General features: G+C 42.5%; 3 protein-coding genes across 3 annotated transcripts; 1 reads left to right on the plus strand and 2 right to left on the minus strand.

The window, feature by feature from the left end:
* Positions 1-580: 580 nt before the first annotated feature.
* On the minus strand, positions 581-3,691 carry bkgd (beta-keto-L-gulonate decarboxylase). The gene is made up of 8 exons (XM_086226266.1): positions 3,533-3,691; positions 3,360-3,458; positions 2,781-2,854; positions 2,589-2,690; positions 2,106-2,282; positions 1,803-1,952; positions 1,495-1,611; positions 581-1,390 (listed from the first exon to the last, which is right to left on the minus strand). Exons 1-8 carry the CDS (start codon positions 3,597-3,599, stop codon positions 1,217-1,219), a joined length of 960 nt encoding a protein of 319 aa, XP_086082392.1. The 5' UTR covers positions 3,600-3,691; the 3' UTR covers positions 581-1,216.
* A 4,614-nt stretch (positions 3,692-8,305) lies between these two features.
* LOC147249077 (uncharacterized) lies at positions 8,306-11,291 on the minus strand. Its single transcript, XM_086226320.1, has 3 exons — positions 10,998-11,291; positions 9,787-10,192; positions 8,306-9,620 (listed from the first exon to the last, which is right to left on the minus strand). The coding sequence occupies exons 2-3, from the start codon at positions 10,049-10,051 to the stop codon at positions 8,449-8,451; spliced, it is 1,437 nt and encodes a 478-aa protein (XP_086082446.1). The 5' UTR covers positions 10,052-10,192; positions 10,998-11,291; the 3' UTR covers positions 8,306-8,448.
* A 5,367-nt stretch (positions 11,292-16,658) lies between these two features.
* On the plus strand, positions 16,659-21,406 carry LOC147249078 (uncharacterized). The gene is made up of 5 exons (XM_086179130.1): positions 16,659-17,059; positions 17,150-17,423; positions 17,505-17,632; positions 17,996-18,041; positions 18,125-21,406. Exons 1-5 carry the CDS (start codon positions 16,866-16,868, stop codon positions 20,159-20,161), a joined length of 2,679 nt encoding a protein of 892 aa, XP_086035256.1. The 5' UTR covers positions 16,659-16,865; the 3' UTR covers positions 20,162-21,406.
* Positions 21,407-21,625: the final 219 nt, after the last annotated feature.

Here is a 21,625-nt window from a genome sequence, read left to right on the forward strand (position 1 = left end):
TTGTCAGAAGAGGGCGGTGTTTTTCCATCATGGAAATTCAGTGTACAGTGCATGTATGCTTCTAGAGCGTTTAGGCTCCACGAAAACAATATTGGGCCCAGTATTTTTTAATGTTAATCTATACTACTACTCCTATTCCTACTACTACTACTACCGCTATTCCTGCTAATAATTATAATAATGATTTAATTAATAGTATGGCATGGTGGTTGCCTCACAGCAAGAAGGCTCTGGGTTGCAGCCCCAGCTCAAACACGGGATCTTTCTGTGTGGAGTCTGCATGTTCTCCCTGTTCCTGTGTGGGTTCTCTCTGGTACTCCAGCTTCCTCCCACAGTCCAAAGACATCAAGAGGGGACGAGGCTGATTGATACTCTAAATTGACTGTAGGTGTGACTGTGAGAGTGAATGGTTGTCTGTCTCTATGTGTTCATCCTGTGATGGACTGGTGACCTGTCCAGGGTGAACGCCGCCTCTCACTTGAAGGCAGCTGGGATAGGATACACTGCAGTCATTGTAAGTCCCTGTCAGGTATTTGGCAGTAGACCTATTTATTCTTTATAAATACAGAATCCAGCTAATACTTGATAGATACAGTCAACCCTGTTTTCAATACATGAAATGTGAGAATTAGCATTTTAGGGAATTTTGAGAATGGCTAGGCCACAACCACCAAATCATTCAGCCACAAAGATATATCTTATTGGCGGATGTTTTCTGATATGGACCAATATTTTTTTTTCACTTTACATCCATTAAAATGCAGAAAACAATGCCTATGATGATCTAAAAAATAATGTAGCATACTGTATCCAGCAGAGAGCGCCCCAGTGACTCTACCTTGTTCATTTTACCGTTTTATTTTGGTCTTTATGTCAATGGCCATGATTTATGACAATTTAAAGTATTTTCTAATGAGGTAAATTAGGAAATAAGCCTTCACATGATCATACCAGTACAAAATTGGTGCAGGGTCTATTTACATTCCAGTACAAAAATTCAATGGATCAGTAATATCACATATCAGTAATTTGTGATTTTTTTTCAGCTCTACTATCAGTATTGGGCCCAAAAATCCCATATTGGTCAGGCCCTAATAATGACATAGGATAGAAGGCTATCATTTTTATGTGTTGCAAGTCATTTGTAGCACTGAACACGCAGTAAATCAAATGATTGAGAGTTGCTGTGCTGCAGAAACAATTGATACAGTTTTTTTCAATCTCGTCCAACGCCATGGGTCTCTTTAGGCCTGTCAATGCGGTAGATGAGCTCTGCAGGAAGGAAGTAACCCAGGTACTCCACACTGTCAGGGGTGGTGTCTATGTAGTAGTGGCCACCTTCTCCATGGTGGCTGAAGCAGTGGGTATGCTCCACACGCAGGTCCAAACCCTGAACACAAAGCCCAGCTTAGCATTTACAAGCATCATATAAACACTTAGAACACATAAAATGTAGATGGATTAGAGCTGAAGGCCGTTATATGTGGAACTTACAGGGTCTCGGGATACAAGCACTGACTGGCAGATGAGTGGGGCGCTGACCTCAAAGTGTTTGAGCCAGTTGTTGACATCATCATTCGAGTTGAGGGGGCAGACTGAGAACTCTCGAGGCTGTAGAGAAGGAAACACGGCCAGTTAGGACCATCACAGTAGAGAAGAACAATCAACACCACTTCTTTATGAGTATTTCTGCTGCTTTAGATCCTACAATAATGATGAAGGAAATATAATCCATAATGAGTATTTCACCACTGAAATGGAAAAAGTGGTCACAATCAGCGATATGATCTGCATCAACCTACCATGATATGGATTTTAGCTTTTCCCTTCTGGATGACAAACGTGCCTCCCAAAGCTAGACTTTGATCCGGATAAGCACCTTCAAGAGTCTTTCTCAAGGCTGTCACAAGACTGACACCACCCGTTCTCTTCTTGACCCGCACCTCTATAACCTGATCTCTCACAAACACACACACACACACACACACAGTATTCATATTTTGGGAGAAAAAGCGTGACAGGGCTGAAGTTCACATACAACAACTTGGTTATTAACACACAAATAATTGAGTTTGGGTTCATGTGTAACCACAGAAGTTCATTACCTTTCCTGACCTTCCTTCACAGGCGTAAAGATTACCCAGCAGTCCAAAGTTGCAATCGGAGAATTTGTCACAATATTTTTCCTGAAGGCACTGGCCATCAGCTGGATTGATGGAGGAGAAGTAGCTGCTGTTGACAGCGGGTCGTCCATCTGCTTCAGTCAGAACCAGAGGCATCAGCTGTGACAGAGAAAACTACTTTTACAAGCTCAGGCAGGACAATTATGTCTTTTAAAATATGAAAGCCCCCCCCCCCCCCCACCCTGTAAAGAAATGTCTTTTTAATCGTATATTCTGGTGCAAAGACGATCCTGGTGTTCTCCCACAGCTGTCTCCATTGTCAAGCCAGCAGCGTGCATGTTGTGCACTTCAGTGTAAACAGTACAAAACAAACAGTCACTGCAGTGCATTTAGGAGGCAGCGACTGAATCTGATTTCATTTTTCAAATGCCAGAAACAGAAGTGTTGGTGCTAAAGATGAGAAACCTCTGCATTCATCCCCACAATCCTGGAGGGAGCAGCTGCTGCACCCAGGATGAACGCTCCTGGTAGCTCCAGCTCCTTTGATACAGCGTTCATGTCATATTCCTGAGAGGACAACAGAAAGGAGGGAGGCGATATAAGACACCGGTCACTGAACGTCAGCTCCACGCTTATCTCTCTAGTCTAGAAGACCACCTTGTGTTTTTTAACCAAAGGGACCAAGTACGGAACACCACCGACATCAGTGATCCGAGGGCTTCCACACAGGCCTGAGAATATGAAAAAAAAAAGCAGCAAGGTCTGTTTAGACATGGATAACATACAGAGAAAACTATCAAAATGTCCAGGAGTGTATTTTTATCTAAAATTAATGACAAGCTACACGGTTTGATCCTGCATAAACAGAAATTGAAGTATAATTATCACCAAAAGTGATCGTTCTCAGTCGATCTTTACTGAACCCCGTATACTTTAATATTCTGGTATGTGAGAAATAAGTTTTCTGACTTTTCTGCAAATTCACAAACTGTAAACTGTTCGAGAACAGATGAACACTGCAAAAAATGTGCATGACCAGAATGTAGCACACAGGTTGGGATTATGTTTGTATCAACTGGGTATAAAGGAATCTCAACTACACTTCAAAAATGTAAAAGAAAGGGTTTGAGGGTTTGTGTAAAAAAAAAAATGCTTACGCATGACGTAAATGTAAGAAGCAACACTGTGGCAGTCAGAAAGTGCACGCTTTGATTGTCACGAGCATCAGGTACTTACCCTTGACAGGAAAGTAGAAGGGCTCTTTGGTGAGATCAGGACACTCGACGACACTCACCTGAACTTCAGCAAAGTTCTCCTTCAGTCCTGCTTGTAACACTGCAACCAACAACCATAGTTACGCTATGACCAGCTCGATGTTTCACAAGCATGCCGCGAGTTCAAGTCCTTACCAGCCCGCAGCTCTTCCAGGTCTGGGACGTGGAGCTCAGCCTTCTCAGTTGGCCTGATATCTGCCATAATTCCTGCAGGATGGACGAGGGGGCCCAATGATGATAGCTCAGGAAAAGGCTGTTGAACCTACGTCCTCGGTGCGGTTAAAGTCATGTGGTTAAAGTACAACCAAAGAGTACAAGCTGACAAGATAGTTCCCGGCCTCGCTGATACGGCGGCCGGATCGCGTCTGTAGCTCAACCAGCAAAGGCAGAAATTTGAGAGCGCTCTTCTGCTTCTTTCCTCTTTTTGATTGCGGTTGGTAACCTATTTGTATGACGCATTACCCCCACCAACTGAACTCGAGTATGGGTGGATTTATTCTATTCTATTCTATTCTATATTTAATAACATTTAAAAAAATCCTAGTAATCAACCCTGTGTTTCTATGAGAAGAAAATAAGTGTTGCGGTGTTCCCTTTGTCTCCACTAGGAGAACTCTTTAAGTTCAACTACTGTAGTTTCCTCAAATATTCCTTTTAATTTCCTTCTCTCAGCCTCATGCCTCCTACGGTCAAACAACACAGGTTCAGTCAGCCCACAATATTCACACTTTCCATCTCAATGTTTCCCATTTCATTTAATCCAGTCTGTCGTGTGTGTACATGTCTTTGATTTCCCTTCATTTTTGCTCAACGGAACTTGAATATCTACGGTATGTAATTGGACTGTTTGCTTTGCTGCAATATCCACATCCTCATCCCCTCCTACTCCTGCATGTGCTGGAACCCGAGCAAAACAAACATCCGAACCTCTATTATATATTTTGTACGTTAAATTATGGATTTCAAAAATAAGATCTTGCTTGCGAGATTTCATGGTTTTTTTTTTAATAATCGAAAGTCCTGCCAAACTATCTGATGCAATCAGATCCACTATCCATTCCCAAGCTAATATTATTGCCACTAACGCCCCTGAATATACAGACAAATGGTCTGTAGTTCTTTTCTTAATAATGATTTTGTACTGCAGGATGAATACTGACGCTAATTCTATCCGGGCCATTTCTTTCTGTTTTTAAAAGCAACACTCCCCACTAAGGCATGTTTCCCTATTTTCTTAAACTGATGTGTTTTTTTTTTTCAAAAGTTACCAAAGGCATTAAAAGAACCAAGGAGACGGAGCTGAGTCTGATCCCGTCCTGGTTGTTCTGTTCTGATGTTATCGCCTATCCATCAGAAACTTCTAATACTGGTATTCTCATGTTCCCAGCATTCCTCCAGAGTGGTTTTAGCAGGACGACACTCATAATTTCCTTAAAGATTAACCCAGTAAACCAACATAATATTCAACCTCCTGATCCTCAGTGGTTGGTCCCACATTTCAATTTGCATACCTGCCACTGGAGAGGACTTGAATGCCCCACCACACAGTCTTAGCCTCTGGGCTTGCTGTATATCCAGCTTCTCAAGGTGAGATTCTGCTGCCGACATGTAAATTATACAATCATAACTGAGGGACGATCATTTGCAGTTGGAGGACTGCAGTACCTGGGCTTAAAAAACCTGCTAGCGCCTTACTTCACGTGACATTTCTGAGGCAGATTTTCAGAGCAAGTCGGACAATATTCTGACCAACGCTCTCAGCAAGTCAGCAATGGAAAGTGCGCAGGACTCGCTAATCAAAAAAGAGCCTGCAGTGGTTGCCGCTGTAAACAACAGCCAAATAGCAACATAGCAAGAACACCTCCCCTCCAAGCACCCTCTTCTCTGGGCAGGCTGACGATACCAAATACATTGGGCCAAAACAAATCATTGAAAAACATCAGTTGATTTTGACACACTGAGAAAAAAAATGATTCAAAACATGTTTCGAGTTGTTGATTCACACTGAGATTATAAAAATCAATGTTAAAAAAGCACTGAAATGCCCCTCTTGAGTTGATGGTGGTTCATGCTTACTTTGAAGCAGGACAGATACGATATTCATGAATTTTCTTTCTTCTCTGGACATAGTTTCCTGCTCAACTCACAGTCTCGCTGAAATAATGGTTGCATCGATTGATAAGTAACTCTTCCAATCTATCGACAGCAACCCTATGCACATTTTGCCAGCGCCTTATCTGAGATTATGATGCATGTGGAGACAGACGTTTTCTTCTGTCACCGCTTCAAAAAGATCATGGAACTGTTCATCAAAACCAGCAATCTGACTCTGAACTGACATTTTCCTTTCATTCACTTCCGACTTTCTCATCAAACTTTCAGAGCCCAATGTTGATGTGCTTCCTTGATCCAAACATGTATGTGTTTGAATGACCATGTCATCTTTATGCCAAAATGCCATCAGTGCAACCAGCTCCTGTATGCCCACACTTGCATAGTTCTTGCTGATATGAAGAACACTTGGATGTTTCTGGCCATAAAGTGACTTCTGCCACTAGATGGCAGCACCTGAGGCCAATCAAACTCAAAGCACTTTGTCATACATATTAAAGCTTTCCCTCCAGTCTAAATCTTGCTTGGGTTAAGTTGCTTTGGACAAAAGTGTCTGCCAAACCAAACTGTAGAAATTGTAGAAATTAATTCCTTTTAAGGACAAGGCCCTTTTGATGTGGTCATGATTTAAAGAGGCTCAGGCGTCTCACAGCTCTCTTTCAGCTCCCACAAAGTTGGTGCCATTGTCTGATCTCATGTATGAAACTTGTCTTCTTCGACAGATGAACCTCCACAATGCATTGATACATGAGTCAGTATCCAAAAAGTAAGCCACTTCCAAGTGCACGGCTCTACTTGTTATGCAAGTGAACATCGCTTCAAAATGCTATGTCCTTTTTTTTCACTTTGACTGGTCTCAGATAGGGTGGCATGGTGGTGCAGTGGTCAGCACTGTCACCTCACAGCAAGAAGGTTCTGGGTTCGAGCCCCAGCTCAAACACAGGATCTTTCTGTGTGGAGTCTCCATGTTCTCCCTGTTCCTGTGTGGGTTGAAAACAAGTGAATCATTTCCTCTATATTCTGTACTCTGAGGTAAGTAGCTGTACCATATTCTCACTAGCATCGGTGAAGTGATGCAACTGAGCACTAACGATCCTTACAATTTCAATCTATCACTTTTAATCTCTGACTTTTGAGGGAGCGATGCTACACAGCCCATCCACTACCATTCATTGTGCTAAGCTAGCTAGCAGTCCGCTGTTCTCTTCGGGTTCTCTTCGGGTAAATCTAACCTTACTAGCCTGAATCTTTAAGTAACACGCGTCCTTAAAGTGCTGCACACTGTGGTTGAACGGAGTGTGTGTGAGCTCTGACTGTAGAGGTCCTTCTATCTGTCCACAGAGGTCGGGAAATCTGTTTTACAAAGGGCATAAATTTGACCTCTTGACTTGTGTGAGCAGATACAGAGGAGCATATGGAGGCTTCCATCACACTCCATAGGGTAACACTGGCCTTCCCTCCCTCCAGCTGGGACTGCAAGAATGACAGAAGTCCCGGGCCGAGGCTGAGTGGAACTCCTCTTGTTGGGCCTCACAACAAGTGATAAATCCCCACCCAGAGAATAAAAGTCCACTGGAAACAAAGGTTCTGTGCCCTTTGAAAGCCACTGAGGCGTGTAAACTGCAACAAGTAAAAAGTTTCAGAGATAAGAAATTAGCGGAGTTTGTAAACATTTCAGAAGTCAGTGGCGCTTCAGCTGAGAACATTAGAAGACAATGAGACATTCTAATCACTGCCTGTCATTCAAACCCTCACAATCTATAAATCCAACCAAGCTTAAAATTCATTTTTATTAGTTGCATTCACTGAAAAATACTTGGGGAATACTGAGGATTTCACAAATATTTGAAGTATTTAGTATCAAATATGTTTCATTTACTAAAGGAAGTCTGAGTTGAAGAAAGTCTGAATGCTCTGAAAGAAAAGCAAAAATGTAACAGACAAAAGATAAAACACAATAACTATCATTTACAGTGAGAAATAAAGATTTTATTTTTAGAAACTGTTTTTGTTTTTATTCACATTTCCAGTCTAACAAAAGGAATTATGAGAGAGAGAGAAATTCTTTCTTTTTTTTCAATGTCTCACAGTTAACCGGAAAAATACCCTCATGACAACACCCACTTCTGATTCACCCTCTGGAAAACAGATCCAGAAACAGATCATAATGTCTCTGAACACTCCACTGTCCAGACTTGACACAGGTTAAGTGGACACCAGCTGTCACGCCCCCCCCCCCCCCCACACACACACACACACACACACACACTTCTCTTCCAAACCAATCAGAAAATCACACGTTTCCCGTGAACTGAATGAAACTGTTGACATATCAGAGACTCCCACCGTTTACTTTCTTCTCACAAGAAAATTCCTTTCTCTCCCTCATCGTCCGATGCTCTGAACACTCGGAGTGAAGTGTATCCCTCCTTTCAGCTGAACCATTTCATTAAATGATAAGAACCAAGTTTATCTGCTCATGTAAAAAAAAAAGTGTCTCCACAAGAGGGGCCATACAAGGATGTTTCAAATGTAATCTAGATATGTGTAAAGCAAACAGAATCTCATCAACTCGAGCATCATTCCAATTTACAATTAAATTAACTGCAATATCCAAAAAAAAAAAACCAACAGCAACAAAAACCTGACATTAACTCTTCTTCATTGTTAAAATCAGTTTTCAATGTCTAGAACATAACATGAAATATTACAATCAAGAAGAGAACGAACAGGTCAGTCAGGAGCATTAAGTTTGGATGTTGATAACTGATAGATTCACCTCATTTAGATTGAACCCAGCCTTCATGTTTAGAAGGAAACAGGGTTGTGTAAGAAAGTACAAACATTTGTGTTAAAACTAAAAAGTTGTCCAAAAAAGAATTCATCAGTTACAAAATGAGCAGAGGTTTTCTCCCCGGTGTGTTTGCTAGTGTGTCTTCTCATTGAGCTCTTCCCTGAAAATCTCTCACCACAAACTGAGCAGGAGAAAGTTTCTCACCAGGGTGTGTTTTCATGTGTCTAACCATGTTTTGCTTTACGGGGAACCTTTTCTCGCAAACTGAGCAGGAGAAAGGTTTCTCACCGGTGTGCATTCTCAGGTGTGCTTTCAAGTTTCCCTTTAATGAGAATCTTTTACCACAAACAAAGCAGGGGAAAGGTTTCTCACCAGTGTGTGTTCTCAGGTGTATCTTCAAGTTTCCCCTCGCTGAAAACCTTTTACCACAAACAAAGCAGTGAAAAGGTTTCTCATCAGTATGCGTTCGCATCCTCCCATTTTGTGAGACTTTCTCACCGCAAAGTGGGCAGGGAAATGGTTTCTCACAGGTGTGGGTTGGCATCGTCCCATTTTGTGACAGTTTCTCGCTGCAAAGTGGGCAGGGAAATGGTTTCTCACCAGTGTGAATTCTCACGTGTCTTTTCAATTTCCTTTTGGAGCAAAAACTTTTACCGCACATACAACAGCTTAAATTATCATTTACTTCAGTCTCAAGTTCAGAAAAAGTAAACTTTGCATCCCCAACAATTTCTGATCCTTTTTCAGTGTAAACATTTAGGTTGTTTATGCTGCAGTGAGCTGGTTTCTCTTTTGCAGGTTTCTTTTTTTGTGTATATGGTTTCTCAGACTCAGAAGAGGAAGTGGATATGGGTTTCATCCAGTCATCCTCACTGTCTTCAGTCACAGGTTTAGAAGAGTCTGACATCTTGTTGTCACCAGTAAGGAGCAGTAAAAGTGTATCTGGATCTGTGTTGCTGGCTGATTCTGATCCTCCACAGTCGCCACTATCAGCCTCTGTGCTCATGTGATGAGTTGAGCTTCTGGTCTGAGGCTCCTCCTCTCTGTTCTCCTCAGTCTGAATCTGATGAAGCTGTGAAAACTGAGGTTTCTCTTCATCATCTTCGCCCTTCACAAGAACAGGAGTGACTGGGACACTGGGGATATCAGCCTCCCCCAGCCCCAGCCCATGAAGCTGCTCTCCCTCCTGACTGGTCCAGAGTTCCTCCTGCCCTACTTTAATGTGAGGCGCCTCTGGGTCCTCCTGGTCTACATTGGAGCTCCATGCCTGCTGCTCGGGGTCAGCATCTTCTTTACTCAGCAGCAGCTGCTGGATGTCTGCAGGACAGAGCCAAACACAAACAGCAGCATTAGGAACCTCTTCATAGGAGTGTTGTGACCCTTGGCCATATGGAGCTGTTTTGCCAGAGGTAAGACTCAAACATGAAGCACCAGCACAAGGGTCTGTGTGTGTGTGTGTGGGGGGGGGGGGGGGGGGGCTGACCTGCTTTCTTCAACCTAACTTGGGGCTTCAGCACAGCATCCAGTACCATCCTCAGGTGGCAGTTCTCCCGCTTGTACTCCATCAAAGTTTCCTCCACCAGAGTGATCATCTGCTCCTCAAATGCCGTTTGGTGCTCTGTGAGCAGAGCTCTCAGCTCCGGGAGTTTAGCTGCTCCTTCTACTTTTCCCAGCTGCTGCAGCAAGTCTTCATTCCTGTTGCTGATCCACTCATGTACCAACACACACAGCTGCTCCATGGTGCGCATTTGCTGCTTTTCTGCAAACAAACACGGCCAGTCCAGAGAAGGAGAGATCACTTCTCCTAGAATGACTTCAGGCTTGTTTGAGATGACTTTCTGCTGTTGAGGGAGGAGTTAGAATGTAGGACATCCCTTGTTGAATACTTCCTGTTAGGTGTTTGGGGAGGGGACAGGTGAGAGAGGGATGTGAGAAGCACAGATGAGAAAGGATGTTGTGTCCACAGCTACACCTTAACCTGCTGCTCTCAGCACGTTCACTCCCCTGTCTTGGGGAGGGAGTTCCAGGTTACGTTATCATAAATTAGTTCACTCTGGTTTAGGAACCCTTCCTACATGCGTTTGGGTGTCCTAGCATCAGGTAACTGATTCAGTTTTTACTTTAGATCTTAACGTGAGCTCGAAGATAAATTCGTATTTCGGGACACGTCGTCATTGGTAAAGCCCGGGTCATCAAGCCTACTTCTCCATCACTCCCTCAAATTTGGGGTCAGCGGTCCGATCGGAGGATTTCAGCGACGTGCGCAGCGCCGCGCGCGCCCTGCCGTTAACCTCCATCTAACTTCGTCGACGGGACATCGTGAGGCGGAGAGCAAGACGAGACATTCAAAAGCTGCTGGGTTTCTTTTACTGAGAGCTGGTTGATGTATCCCGAATTAAACTGGCCAGATAAGAAATAAAAATGGAAAAGTTAAAAAAAAAAAAACAACACACACACACACACACACAAAATTGATTTTCAAACAGGACGTGTTGGAAGAGGTGGTGAGGTTGCTAGTGGATTTACACCCATCGAGAAGCGGTTTAAAACTGAACAGTACAGAAGAAAAACTAACTATAAGATAAAACTACAAGATAACTTTAAGATATGTAACTATTAGATAACTAACTACTTGACAAGACTTACTCCTTGATGGGCTCCGTTAGACTGCCGCTAGGCAGGCGGACCACATACCTCAAACGTGAACGACTTCCGGGTTTCCTGCCACCTGCCGTTTACCGCCACCTGCTTCTTATGCAAGTCTCATACGTTCATTAGGCGTCAGAAAGAAGATGTCAGCTGGAGTACCTTCAGGGGACCAAACTCAGATGTGTTGAAAAGACGTTGTTCCAACTTCGAATTTGCAGTGGCAATAATTTCACATGAGCTATTCGGGTGTATACAACGGTGGTGCAGTGGTTAGCACTGTCACCTCACAGCTAGAAGGTTGAGGGTTCGAGCACAGGATCTTTCTGTGTAGAGTCTGGTTCACCCCGTACCTGTTCCCTCCTGGCACTCCAGCTTCCTCCCTCAGTCCAAAGACGTGAATAGTCGTCTGTCTAGTCCCAGGCAGGACATTATCTTGATATCTGATCAAAAAGGTCTACCTCTCATAGCTCACTGACAGAACTCTAAACTTGCTATAGCCTTTTCATGGACAGACAATGTAATGTACAACAATGAGTCAGTTTAGATGGATCTGAATTAGACACACAAATTAGGATTAGCTGAAACTGCCTTCTGCTACAGCCAACCATGGATTAACTGCCTTCTGCTACAGCCAACCATGGATTAAAAGTATCAGTTAAACAATTTTACAGCAAGTAAACTTGTCCCTTTTCAATGATTATGTATGTTTATGTTTTCTTGATACAATATGACGTTAGGTTTCTGAACCACTGGAAGTATGTGTTCACTTTTACCGCATTCACCGCATGCTTACAACCGATAGAAATGCATGGGAATGTCGGGTAGCTTCGTTTGCTGAGCTATGTGAAAAAAACACCTGGTGTGGTGGTCTAAATAAAATTTATGTGGTGCTTCTTCGGAGTAACTTGCACCGAAATTTGTTTCAAATGAAAACAAGGCATGTGTTCAGAGAGAACGTGAAGTCATGAGGCCTACATGAAGTTATGTCAGGTCTCACAGGTCAGTAGTCCCGTTTACATGGACCCTTAGGATCCGATCAGAAATAGTACCTGAGTAGAACAAACCGATTAGCTAGCTAGCAAGCTCGCAATGGGAACCTACTTGGTCCTCACAAAAGCAACAAAGATATTTCGTTGGTCAACATACCAGGAGGTCTACTAGTGTCTTTGGGAATGTGTGTGTGTGTGTGTGTGTGTGTGTGTGTGTGTGTGTGTGTGTGTGTGTGAGTAAAGCATATCTTATTCATATCTTCTTTATCTTCTTTCTCCAGGTAGTTGACAATGGTGGAATGCTACCTCTTTGTGCATTATGAGACTGAGGAAGCGGCTGAGCGCGCCATTAACAAACTGAATGGAATGCTGCTTAATGACAAAACGTGAATTTAAAGTTCACGACTAAAGTCTATTGATAATTATTTTAAGAAGATTTAAAAGGTTCTCGGTGGCAGTTAAACATAAACATCTTCAACAGTTTAGATTTTGCTTTTTTCTGTAATTTGTATGTCATCCATCGTCATCTTCCGCTTATTCCTACACATTAAGGGTCGCGGGGGGGCCCGCCCGTTGACGCTGGAATAGGCTCCAGCCCCCCCGCGACTGGAGCCTATCCCAGCGTCAACGGGCGAGAGGCGGGGTTCACCCTGGACAGGTCGCCAGTCCATCACAGGACCAACACATAGAGAGACGAACAACCATTCACACTCACATTCATACCTACAGTCAATTTAGAGTATTCAATCAGCCTCGTCCCCAATTGCATGTCTTTGGACTGTGGGAGGAAGCCAGAGTACCAGAGAGAACCCACACAGGAACAGGGAGAACATGGAGACTCCACACAGAAAGATCCCGTGCCCGAGCCGGGACTCGAACCCAGAACCTTCTTGCTGTGAGGCCACAGTGCTAACCACTGCACCACCGTGCAGCCTAATTTGTATGTAATTCATGATAATATAATATTCTTTTTGTTTCAAATTTATGGGTCCTCTTGTACCTCCAGCACAGAATCGTTGTTGGTCAGATGGCTCAACCCCACCCAAGCTCAGACTGGACCGCTGAATTGGTCTGGGCACTGATATGTGTGCAAACTCTCCACTGCTGTTCTTCCATCACACTGAATATTAATGGTCATTTCAAAAGAACACTGAGAGTCAGTGTAACAAGCATGTGTATGTGTACATGAATGATAGCATTCCATGTTTGTGTGTACATTGGCTTCCAGAACCTGACAGATGGTACGTGGCCTTCAGCACCACACCCTCTAACCCACCTTCCACAGCATGTGTCCTGCTTTCCAGGGCCCCCTCATGATCCTGACCAAGGACAGATTTTCCAATAAATCCCAAGGGATTTCCTGACTTCCTTCTTCTTCCTCTTCCTTCTCTGCTAACAGAGCAACAGCAACTAGTGATAGTTTAAAAATAGCATCCACTTACACAAGCGAACAAGTGGCCTCCATTACAGCACAGACCCCAACCCAAACTTGCAAACACAAAAACCAAAGTTTCATTTAGGGACGCTGGCCGAGCCAAACAGGAGTATGACTGGCATTGGCATTTGAGTCATGGGACTCGGAGCTTTGCTCTGTTGAGAGGATAAAAACTGACCAAGAGATGGTTTTCTTTCTCCTGAATACATAAAACATTATCATAGACCATGTGAAATATCGTGACATTTTTTTGTTTTAAGTTACCATGTACAGATGCTACAAACAATAGCGTCTGACTGCTTTCCAGTTTGTGAAGCTCCTTTTGCAGACAACATGAGCCATATGACACTAACTTCATAACTGTTTGCTGTCAGAGGGAGTGTTATCAGTGCTAAGCTAAATTCACCCAGCTGGCTGTAACTTCACTAAACATTTGGTGTTGAACACTTCATTACATTCATTCACTTCAAACACTTTGGCAAAACTTTTAAGTGTTAAAAAAAATCCAAACGCCTGATTCCCAGTCACAGTTCAAGGTACAAACTTTGGTGTTAGATGAGGGCTACAGTTAACAGTTGTAGGCAGATAGCTGTGAGTATCCATTCATCACAAAAGCAAAGTTATTGTGCTGAGCCCATAACACCTTAGAACACCTGTCCCAAAGAGAAAGCTACACTGGATGGGCCTTACCTTGGCGTCCAGCATTACCCTTGCGTCCAGCTTTACTTTGGCCTCAAACATTACCTTAAGGAACCTGGGAGTTAACTTTAACCCCATAACTCCCACATGAAATAAATCCCCTGGAAAGCTCTCTGTCATCTACATAAGACCAGTAAGATAAGAGCGCACCCTCTCTCAAAAGGATGCAGAAAGAATAGTCCATGTTTTTGTTACTTTCAGGATTACTGCAGCTCCCTCCCATCAGTATGCACCAGTCAGTCTCTAAAAGTACTCCAGCTGGTCCAAAAGCTGCTGCTCATATACTTGCAAGAACTAGAAGAAGAGATTACATCTCTCCTGTATTGGCCACTGAGCATAGACTCCCTGTCAAATTCAGAGTAGAGATCAAAATTCTTCTTCTGGCATACCTTCATATTTGGTCCTATATCCTAGATCACTACTATCCAAATAGAAACCTACACTCCCAGGATGCAGGGTTACTTTTGTTTCCTCGGATCTGTAAAAGTAGGATAGGAGCCAGAGCACCCAGTTATCGCGTCAGTCTCCCAGTTTCAGTCCGGGATGCAGACACCTTCTCTATGTTTAAGAATATACGTAAGATCTTCCATTTTGATAAAGCTTGCAGTTAGGGCTGGCTCAGATAAGCCATTACTTTCGCTCCAATGGCCTAGACTGCCAGGGGATTTCCCATGATGCACTGAGCCTCTCGCTCCACCTCTCTGTCCTCCTACTTATTCGCACATGCATTTTACTAACTTGACTTCTTTCCTGGAGTCTTTTTGGTTTCTCACTTCCCAGATCCCTGACTGATTCTGCTGCTGGAAGTGGCTGCAGATCAGCAGAGCTTCAGGCTGTCTCTGTTAGTATCAGTATTAGAATTAGTACTAGTACTAGTAGTGTTCGTAATAGTGGTTTTTGAACTGCACTAGAGTTAACAACAGCGTTGTGTTTGTGTTAGTATCAGTGCTAGCACTTCGATGCTTATATTGTGCTGAAGTTTGTAGCTCGAGTAGCTGGTTGATGTTATTATTGTCACCTAGTTTTCTATTATTTTTGTTGTTGTTGTTGTTGTTATTGTTTGTTGTGTGTCCCCATCCCCAACCCTCCGTCCCTGTTTTTCTCCTTTCGTGTTGTTCATGTCCCCCATCCGTCTGTGGTTTTCTCTGTCCCTTCTTTCTCTGCCTCTTTGTCTCTGTCCCTCTCTTTCCTTATCTGTCTCTATCCTTTTCCCTTTATTCATCTTTGTCTCTCCCCCCTGTTTTTCTGCTCTCTTTCCCCCAACCATTGAGTCAGGATCTGCTTCATGTTCCTACCTATTGAAAGGAAGATTTTCATTGTCACTGATGCACAAATAAAAAGGGCTTGAATGACTAAACTAATATTCAAATGCTAAGCTAGTCAGGAGTCAATGGAATAAATACAATTTAAAGACATTATAAGATAGTAACGCTTTTATAAATGAGATTGTAATTCATATCCCAGAGCGTGCCTGAATCAAAACAAAGTATAAGATTATGAGCAACTGATGTTTATAAATTTGTCTTTTGGTCAAGAAAGGATCCACAACAAGAAATCAAAATGAAAACATGTCCACACTGTCAAATTTGCCAAAGACAACAGCTACTACCTTCAGCTGGAGAATAAAATATCAAGGGAACATCTGAAGCCTGCAGTGAGGCTCACAAAAAGAGGTGTCTGAGGCTGATGAGCCCCAGTCTCGTGGACTTCTTCCTGGATTTGTGCCCCCACCAATTGCTGAACTGGCCCCCACACAAATCCACAGACAGTTTTACTGGGGTGGCCAAGAAGCGACAAAGAGCTAGCTAGCTATTGCTGGCTGTGGCATAACCAACCTTAGTAAATCACAGCTGATCAGAATGTGTACATAAATATGTTTTATGCAGCAATTTGTTTCAACTGTTTCACATATGGATCAAAACTGACTTCCACAACTCATGTTAGTATTAATTATGTTTGTATTCGAGGCCATGTTGTTGATTTGACTTTTTTTTAAAAACAGTATTAAACTAAAGGTGCCATCCCATGAATATGCAGATGCCTTTCTCTTGGGGTTTCTTCTCCATGTCCACCAAATACAGGAATCTCTGGTTATTTCAACATGTTTCTTTCTAAACAGAAATTAGATTTGGATTTGGTTCACATTTTTTTTAGGATAAATTTCCTTTTAGTGGATTAGAGTCCTCATTTCTTAACAAAATAGATTAGGGTACCAAAATTCACCTGCTTTTAACATTATATTACAACGTTATAAAATCATCCTAATAAATAGAAAAATATAATACTCTAAAAAAAAAAGAATACAGGGGACAAATGCATGACTATATATATCTGTATCTATATATGTCTGTGTATATGTATACACACACACACACACACACACACACACACACACACATACAATTGGATCAAACTAATTCAGCAGAAGATATAACGCAGATATAAAAGTGAATTAGAAGTCGATTATAACCTCGGTCCCGTCGAACCCGGAAGTACTCGCACTGCATTCTCTCGTTTTTGTCTGTCATTGGACAGTTGGTGACCCTTTTTGTAGATTGGTCAGATGCACGCTGATGACGTACCAGCACTTCCTGGTTAGCTAAGCGTGAGCTTTGTTGTTTTCTGGTGGAGCTAATGGCGTGTTTGCGCTGTATTTGTTTATTTTTGTTTTTAATTTTAGGCATATTATCGAATCTGAGTCGTATCAATTCGAGTATGTTTGCCAGGTATTACTTTGTAATTTTCCATAAAGACGAGCTCCTCAACTTTTTGAGTATTTAAGCGAACATCATGTCAGAGGATCTCAATAATTCCTCACGGCCACAGTCAGAAGCTTTTGCTGAGGATTTGTCGGCAGATTCTTGTCATGCTGTCGAGATAACATCCCCGCCTGATTATATGAGGAAAATATCGCGATATCTTGAGTCAGTTGTGGAACAGGGTGGAAAGAGCCCAGTGATAAATAATGGTTCTGGAACAGACAGGTAAACGTTATTGATTTAGTTTTGATTATTGCTCTAATTATACGTGATCTGATTGCTTCTCATTTCTATAACGTGTAAATGCCTCCACAGTGATTCAGGTGACAGCCTGTTTATAACTCAGAAGCCGGTACCTGCAGCCAAGAGATCCGTAAGACGCCGTCACTCCAGACACGGGTCACATCTCACCTCTCCCAGCTGGGAAAAAGCAAATGAAGACAACTCTTCATCCTCAGCATCCCACAGTGAGGATGATGAAAAGAAGAGAGCACAAAGAAAAAAATACAGAAGAAGGAAACTACCAAAATACAACTTCCCGTTCCTCAGAAGTACACAAATTACCCACCGAAAGAATATTAAACTACATGTAAGTAGAACTAGTGCAGACTTTTATTTTGTCTTGTAATCAGTGGACTAAATGTAGTATCCCGTCTTTTTCTGTTCGTAGAATTTTGCAATGGCGGGCTTCTTCAAATCTGTGCAGGAGTTGTGGCAGGGCTGCCAAACTATGGAGGATCGACGCTCATCTTTACCAACAGTTGATGTGGAAGGGGAGGACATTTCTCCACTGACTGAGTGTGTTTACTTCAAGCACGAATCACGCTCATCTGAATACAGAACATTTTGCATTCACCCGAGGAAAAAAAAAACCCCACAGTTTTTGGATGAGATCCGTTTTCTTGATTAAAAATTAATTCTTAATAAGAATATATTTTCCTGAAAAACATTTTTAATAACTTAATCAGCTCAATAATTCAGGAAAAAGGGGTTATTTAAAAAAAAAGAAATCCTGCTATGAATTCAGAAAAACTGGCCAGAACTATGTTTTTCTCCAGAATAAAATCTCCAAAAATCAGATTTTCTTTCTTGCAGGTAAATGCAAAATGCTTCCATACTTGAGGTAACATTTAAGTAAAAAAAAAAACTTTATTACTACAGAGAGGATGAAGAAGAAAGGTCAGTTGACACGGACATCAAAGTGGTGGTAAGAGGCTGTCTCCTCATCTCACCGGTGCTCTTGACGTATATCCTGACTCTGATCTGGACTCTAAATATTTTCTCCTGCAGGCAAGAAAATACCTTCTGGCCAGATGTAAAGCAAAAGTGCGGCCGCCCGTTTCCACTCAACAGAAGATAATGAAGGGGGAGAAAAAACAGATACAAGAGTCCAAACAAGCAGGAAGATGGAAGCTGTTACATGAAGACCCGGTCAAGGTGTCTGTGGATGCACAGAGTTCCAGTGTCAAAGATGGGGATGTCAGGATAGGACAGAAACACCAAGTTGGAAAAGGAAACATGGCCGCCCCAAGTGAAACGCCAAAGAAGCATCCAGGGGAGCTGAGTGACCATGATGATGTTGATGCATCTTCAACAGCCGGTGAGACAATCCTGAGTGAGTGTACCCCGCTGGACAGAGATGTTTGTCCCACATACGATCTGTCCATAGAAGACCAACCTGGAGCAGGAGAGAGACCTCAACCTATAACCAGTGAGGTCCAATGCAGCAAACCAAGAGCGAAGAAGAGGAGTCATCGGGCTGCAACACCTGTGGAAATCATCCCCAGTTTGTCCCCGCTTAAAGAAAACATGTCACCTGATAATAACACAGCAAGGCAGGCCAATGAGGAAGAGAGAGGAAGCCCTCCTTCAAAGGGAAAGGGGTGGGAAAATAGCAGAGAGGAAGATGGAAGAGAGGAGATGAAGGGAAGTGATGAGGCTGTTGCAGTAGGTGAACCTGCAGATGATGAGACACGGAGGAAAAAGAAGAAGAGGAAAAAGAGTCGAGGGGAGGATGGAGGGGAGGAGATGAAGAGAAGTGATGAGGATGTTGCAGGAGGTGAACCTGCAGATGATGAGACACGGAGGAAAAAGAAGAAGAGGAAAAAGAGTAGAAGGGAGGATGGAGGAGAGGAGTGTCTGTTTGTAGCAGGGGATGGCATGGAGAGGATAGAAAGAGGTGCTGAGGAGGATGTTGTCGTAGCTGAACTTGTAAATGATGAGACAGAAAAGAAGAAGAGGAAAAAGGAAAAGAGAACTGTAAACACAAAGGAAGCCTCCTTAGATCACATGTCAGCAGGACAGTTAGAAGAACTTTCCTTAAATAATTCCCCAGCTCCTCCAGACGGCAGCTGTGTGAAACGAAAAAAGCGTAAAAAGAAGTTCCACAATGTTGGAGTTGAGGAGGAAGATGGTGCAAGTGTGAAACTGTATGATGATGAAGGAAAGACGCCGGCTCTCTGCATCGATGAGGGAATCAATGCGTCTCCCACTCCTGACAAAAGCCAGAAAACAACTGAGGAAGTGGTGAAGAAGAGGAGTAAAAACATCTCTGCGGCTCAGATTGATGATTCAGTGTCTGTGAAGGAAAAGAAGAAGGCCGCTTCCTTCCTTGTTGCTGATGCAGAGGAAAACAGCAGTCACACACACTCTCCATCTGCAGCAGCAGCAGCGGGCGTCAGCGCTGACATTGTTGAATTGGTGGAATCTCACCATCTGGTCAGGAAAAAGAAAAGGAAGAAAGAGAAATACAGCGAGGAGGTAGCGTGTCAGTATGCTTATCCTAAGGCTGGTGAGGCGGGCAGGAAAAAGAAGAAGAAACAGCAGCAAGATGAAAGTCAGTTGGCGACCCCTCTGGAAAGTTTGGGAAGTGCAGCTGATGCAGGATATACTGATGAGGAGATGGTGGTGGTGAGGAAGACGAGAAAAGACGTACACATGAAAACACAACTTTCCTCTCCTGTGGAAACACACACAACTGAAAGATCTTGTGATGAGGAAACGCCAAACGTGCTGCCTACACCGCAGCCTGGGTACCAGACAGTAAACAGTTTAAGTGACAAGAAGAAGAAAAAGCACCTTGTGGACATCTCGTTTGAAGAAGACCCATTAACAGCTGAGTTTGAGCTTTCTAAAAAGAAAGGAGGAAAAAAGGAGGAGAGAAAGACGACTCCTAGTGTCACACCTGGCAGCCCCAGGACCTCCGTGATGTCCCGGTCACACATTGAAACGTCGTCCTCAGACAAAATCAGAAAGAAGAAGGTCAAGAGGAGCCTTATGAATCTTGAAGAGGACTTCCTCAGTGGCTGCTCGGACCAGTTTGACTAGAAAGGAGACTCCAAGTGGTCATGTGACATTTGCCTCGGCATCTTTTTGACAAGGTCTATTTTTGTTGTCATTTGTTTTATGTGAAAGCATCCTAGACATTTGGATCTTACTCTTTTTTTTGTGTCGAAAACAAAAACGTAACAACTCAGCTGAGTTACAAGCATGAAAATGAAAAGCTTCGCCAGCAAACGTTGCTCTTATGAGACGAAGTCTCTGAATGTATTTGGGTTTCAAACCTGACGAAGCTCTGAACGTCCACAATCTGAAAGAAACCATTTCTTACTTCTTGTTTTCCTTGAGCAAGAAGGGGATTTTTTTTTTTTATGAATTGATTTGAAATTCGTATTCACATAAAATGACACATTTGTACTGTTTGTCTTTAAAAACGGCTACATCGAATCGTTCTCGTTGAGATAACTGCGTTTTTAAGTCAAAGCGTTCATATTAAGTCATGTGTTCTGGTAGAAAAGCTCCAGCTGCTGATTGTAGAGTTTGAGTCATTTTGATGATCTGCTCCGAGTCCTCTCGGGTTTGTTGAGCATCACTCAGTTGGTTTACAGTCGACTGTCAAACATTGTCAGGAAAGGGTTTGCCTGGGATGCAGGTTCATTCTGGGTTTTGTTGCTCCTGGTTAAACTGTTTAAACAGAAAAAATAAAAAGACAGAAGTACAAATATGGATATTAAACATTTTGCACACATAGGATGCGTTAAGTTTGGAATATTTTTCAGCCTCTTATTCTACTATAAATGTTACAAGGGTTTCCTTGTAACATATTTGTCTTAGAGTTGATTTTTGTCTGCCGTGTAAAACCTGCACTAATAGTGCTATTTAGGTATCAAGTATTATTCATATTTAGCGGTTGAACACTTTTTAAAATTTTTTTTTTTTTTATTGAAACCGGAAAGTAGAGCTGCAACCATTAACTGACCCAAAGAATTCATCCACTCTTTTGATAAGTAAATCCTTTCCACCTGAATTGTTGCAAAAACATCAGGGGCTTCCAGAATCTCACACATCTTGTTTTTTTTGTTCTTATTTTTTCCTCTTTTATTCATGACAGGAAGTTAACGGTTGGAAGGACAAAAGCAATTGTCTTGTTTGGAGCTTGAAGGGCAGAGTCATTGGTGATGAAAGAGAGTTGCACCCCAACTAAAAGTTGAAGTGTTTCCAAAAAAAAAAAAAAAAAAGCAAGTGTGTGTGTAAAATTTATACTGTTTCGTCTCAATGATAATATTAGGCTTGTTTCAGTGTCGCTTCCACGTTCAGCCATACTTGAGGTGTGCTAATGTGAATTAGATTTTTATTATTTTATATTTATCTTTCTTCCATTTGTCTTTTTTCGGGGGGGGGGGGGGTCCTCTTCTTCCTAAACGCTTCATCCAATAGTTTCCACTCTACTGTCTACTCTCAAAACACATTGCATTATTTTGAAGGTGATAACCGGAGCCCCATTAATATTAC

Source organism: Aulostomus chinensis, chromosome 15, assembly GCF_037954235.1.
Source record: "Aulostomus chinensis isolate RoL2024-O1b breed Wild chromosome 15, RoL_Achi_v1.0, whole genome shotgun sequence".
NCBI lineage: Eukaryota > Metazoa > Chordata > Actinopteri > Syngnathiformes > Aulostomidae > Aulostomus > Aulostomus chinensis.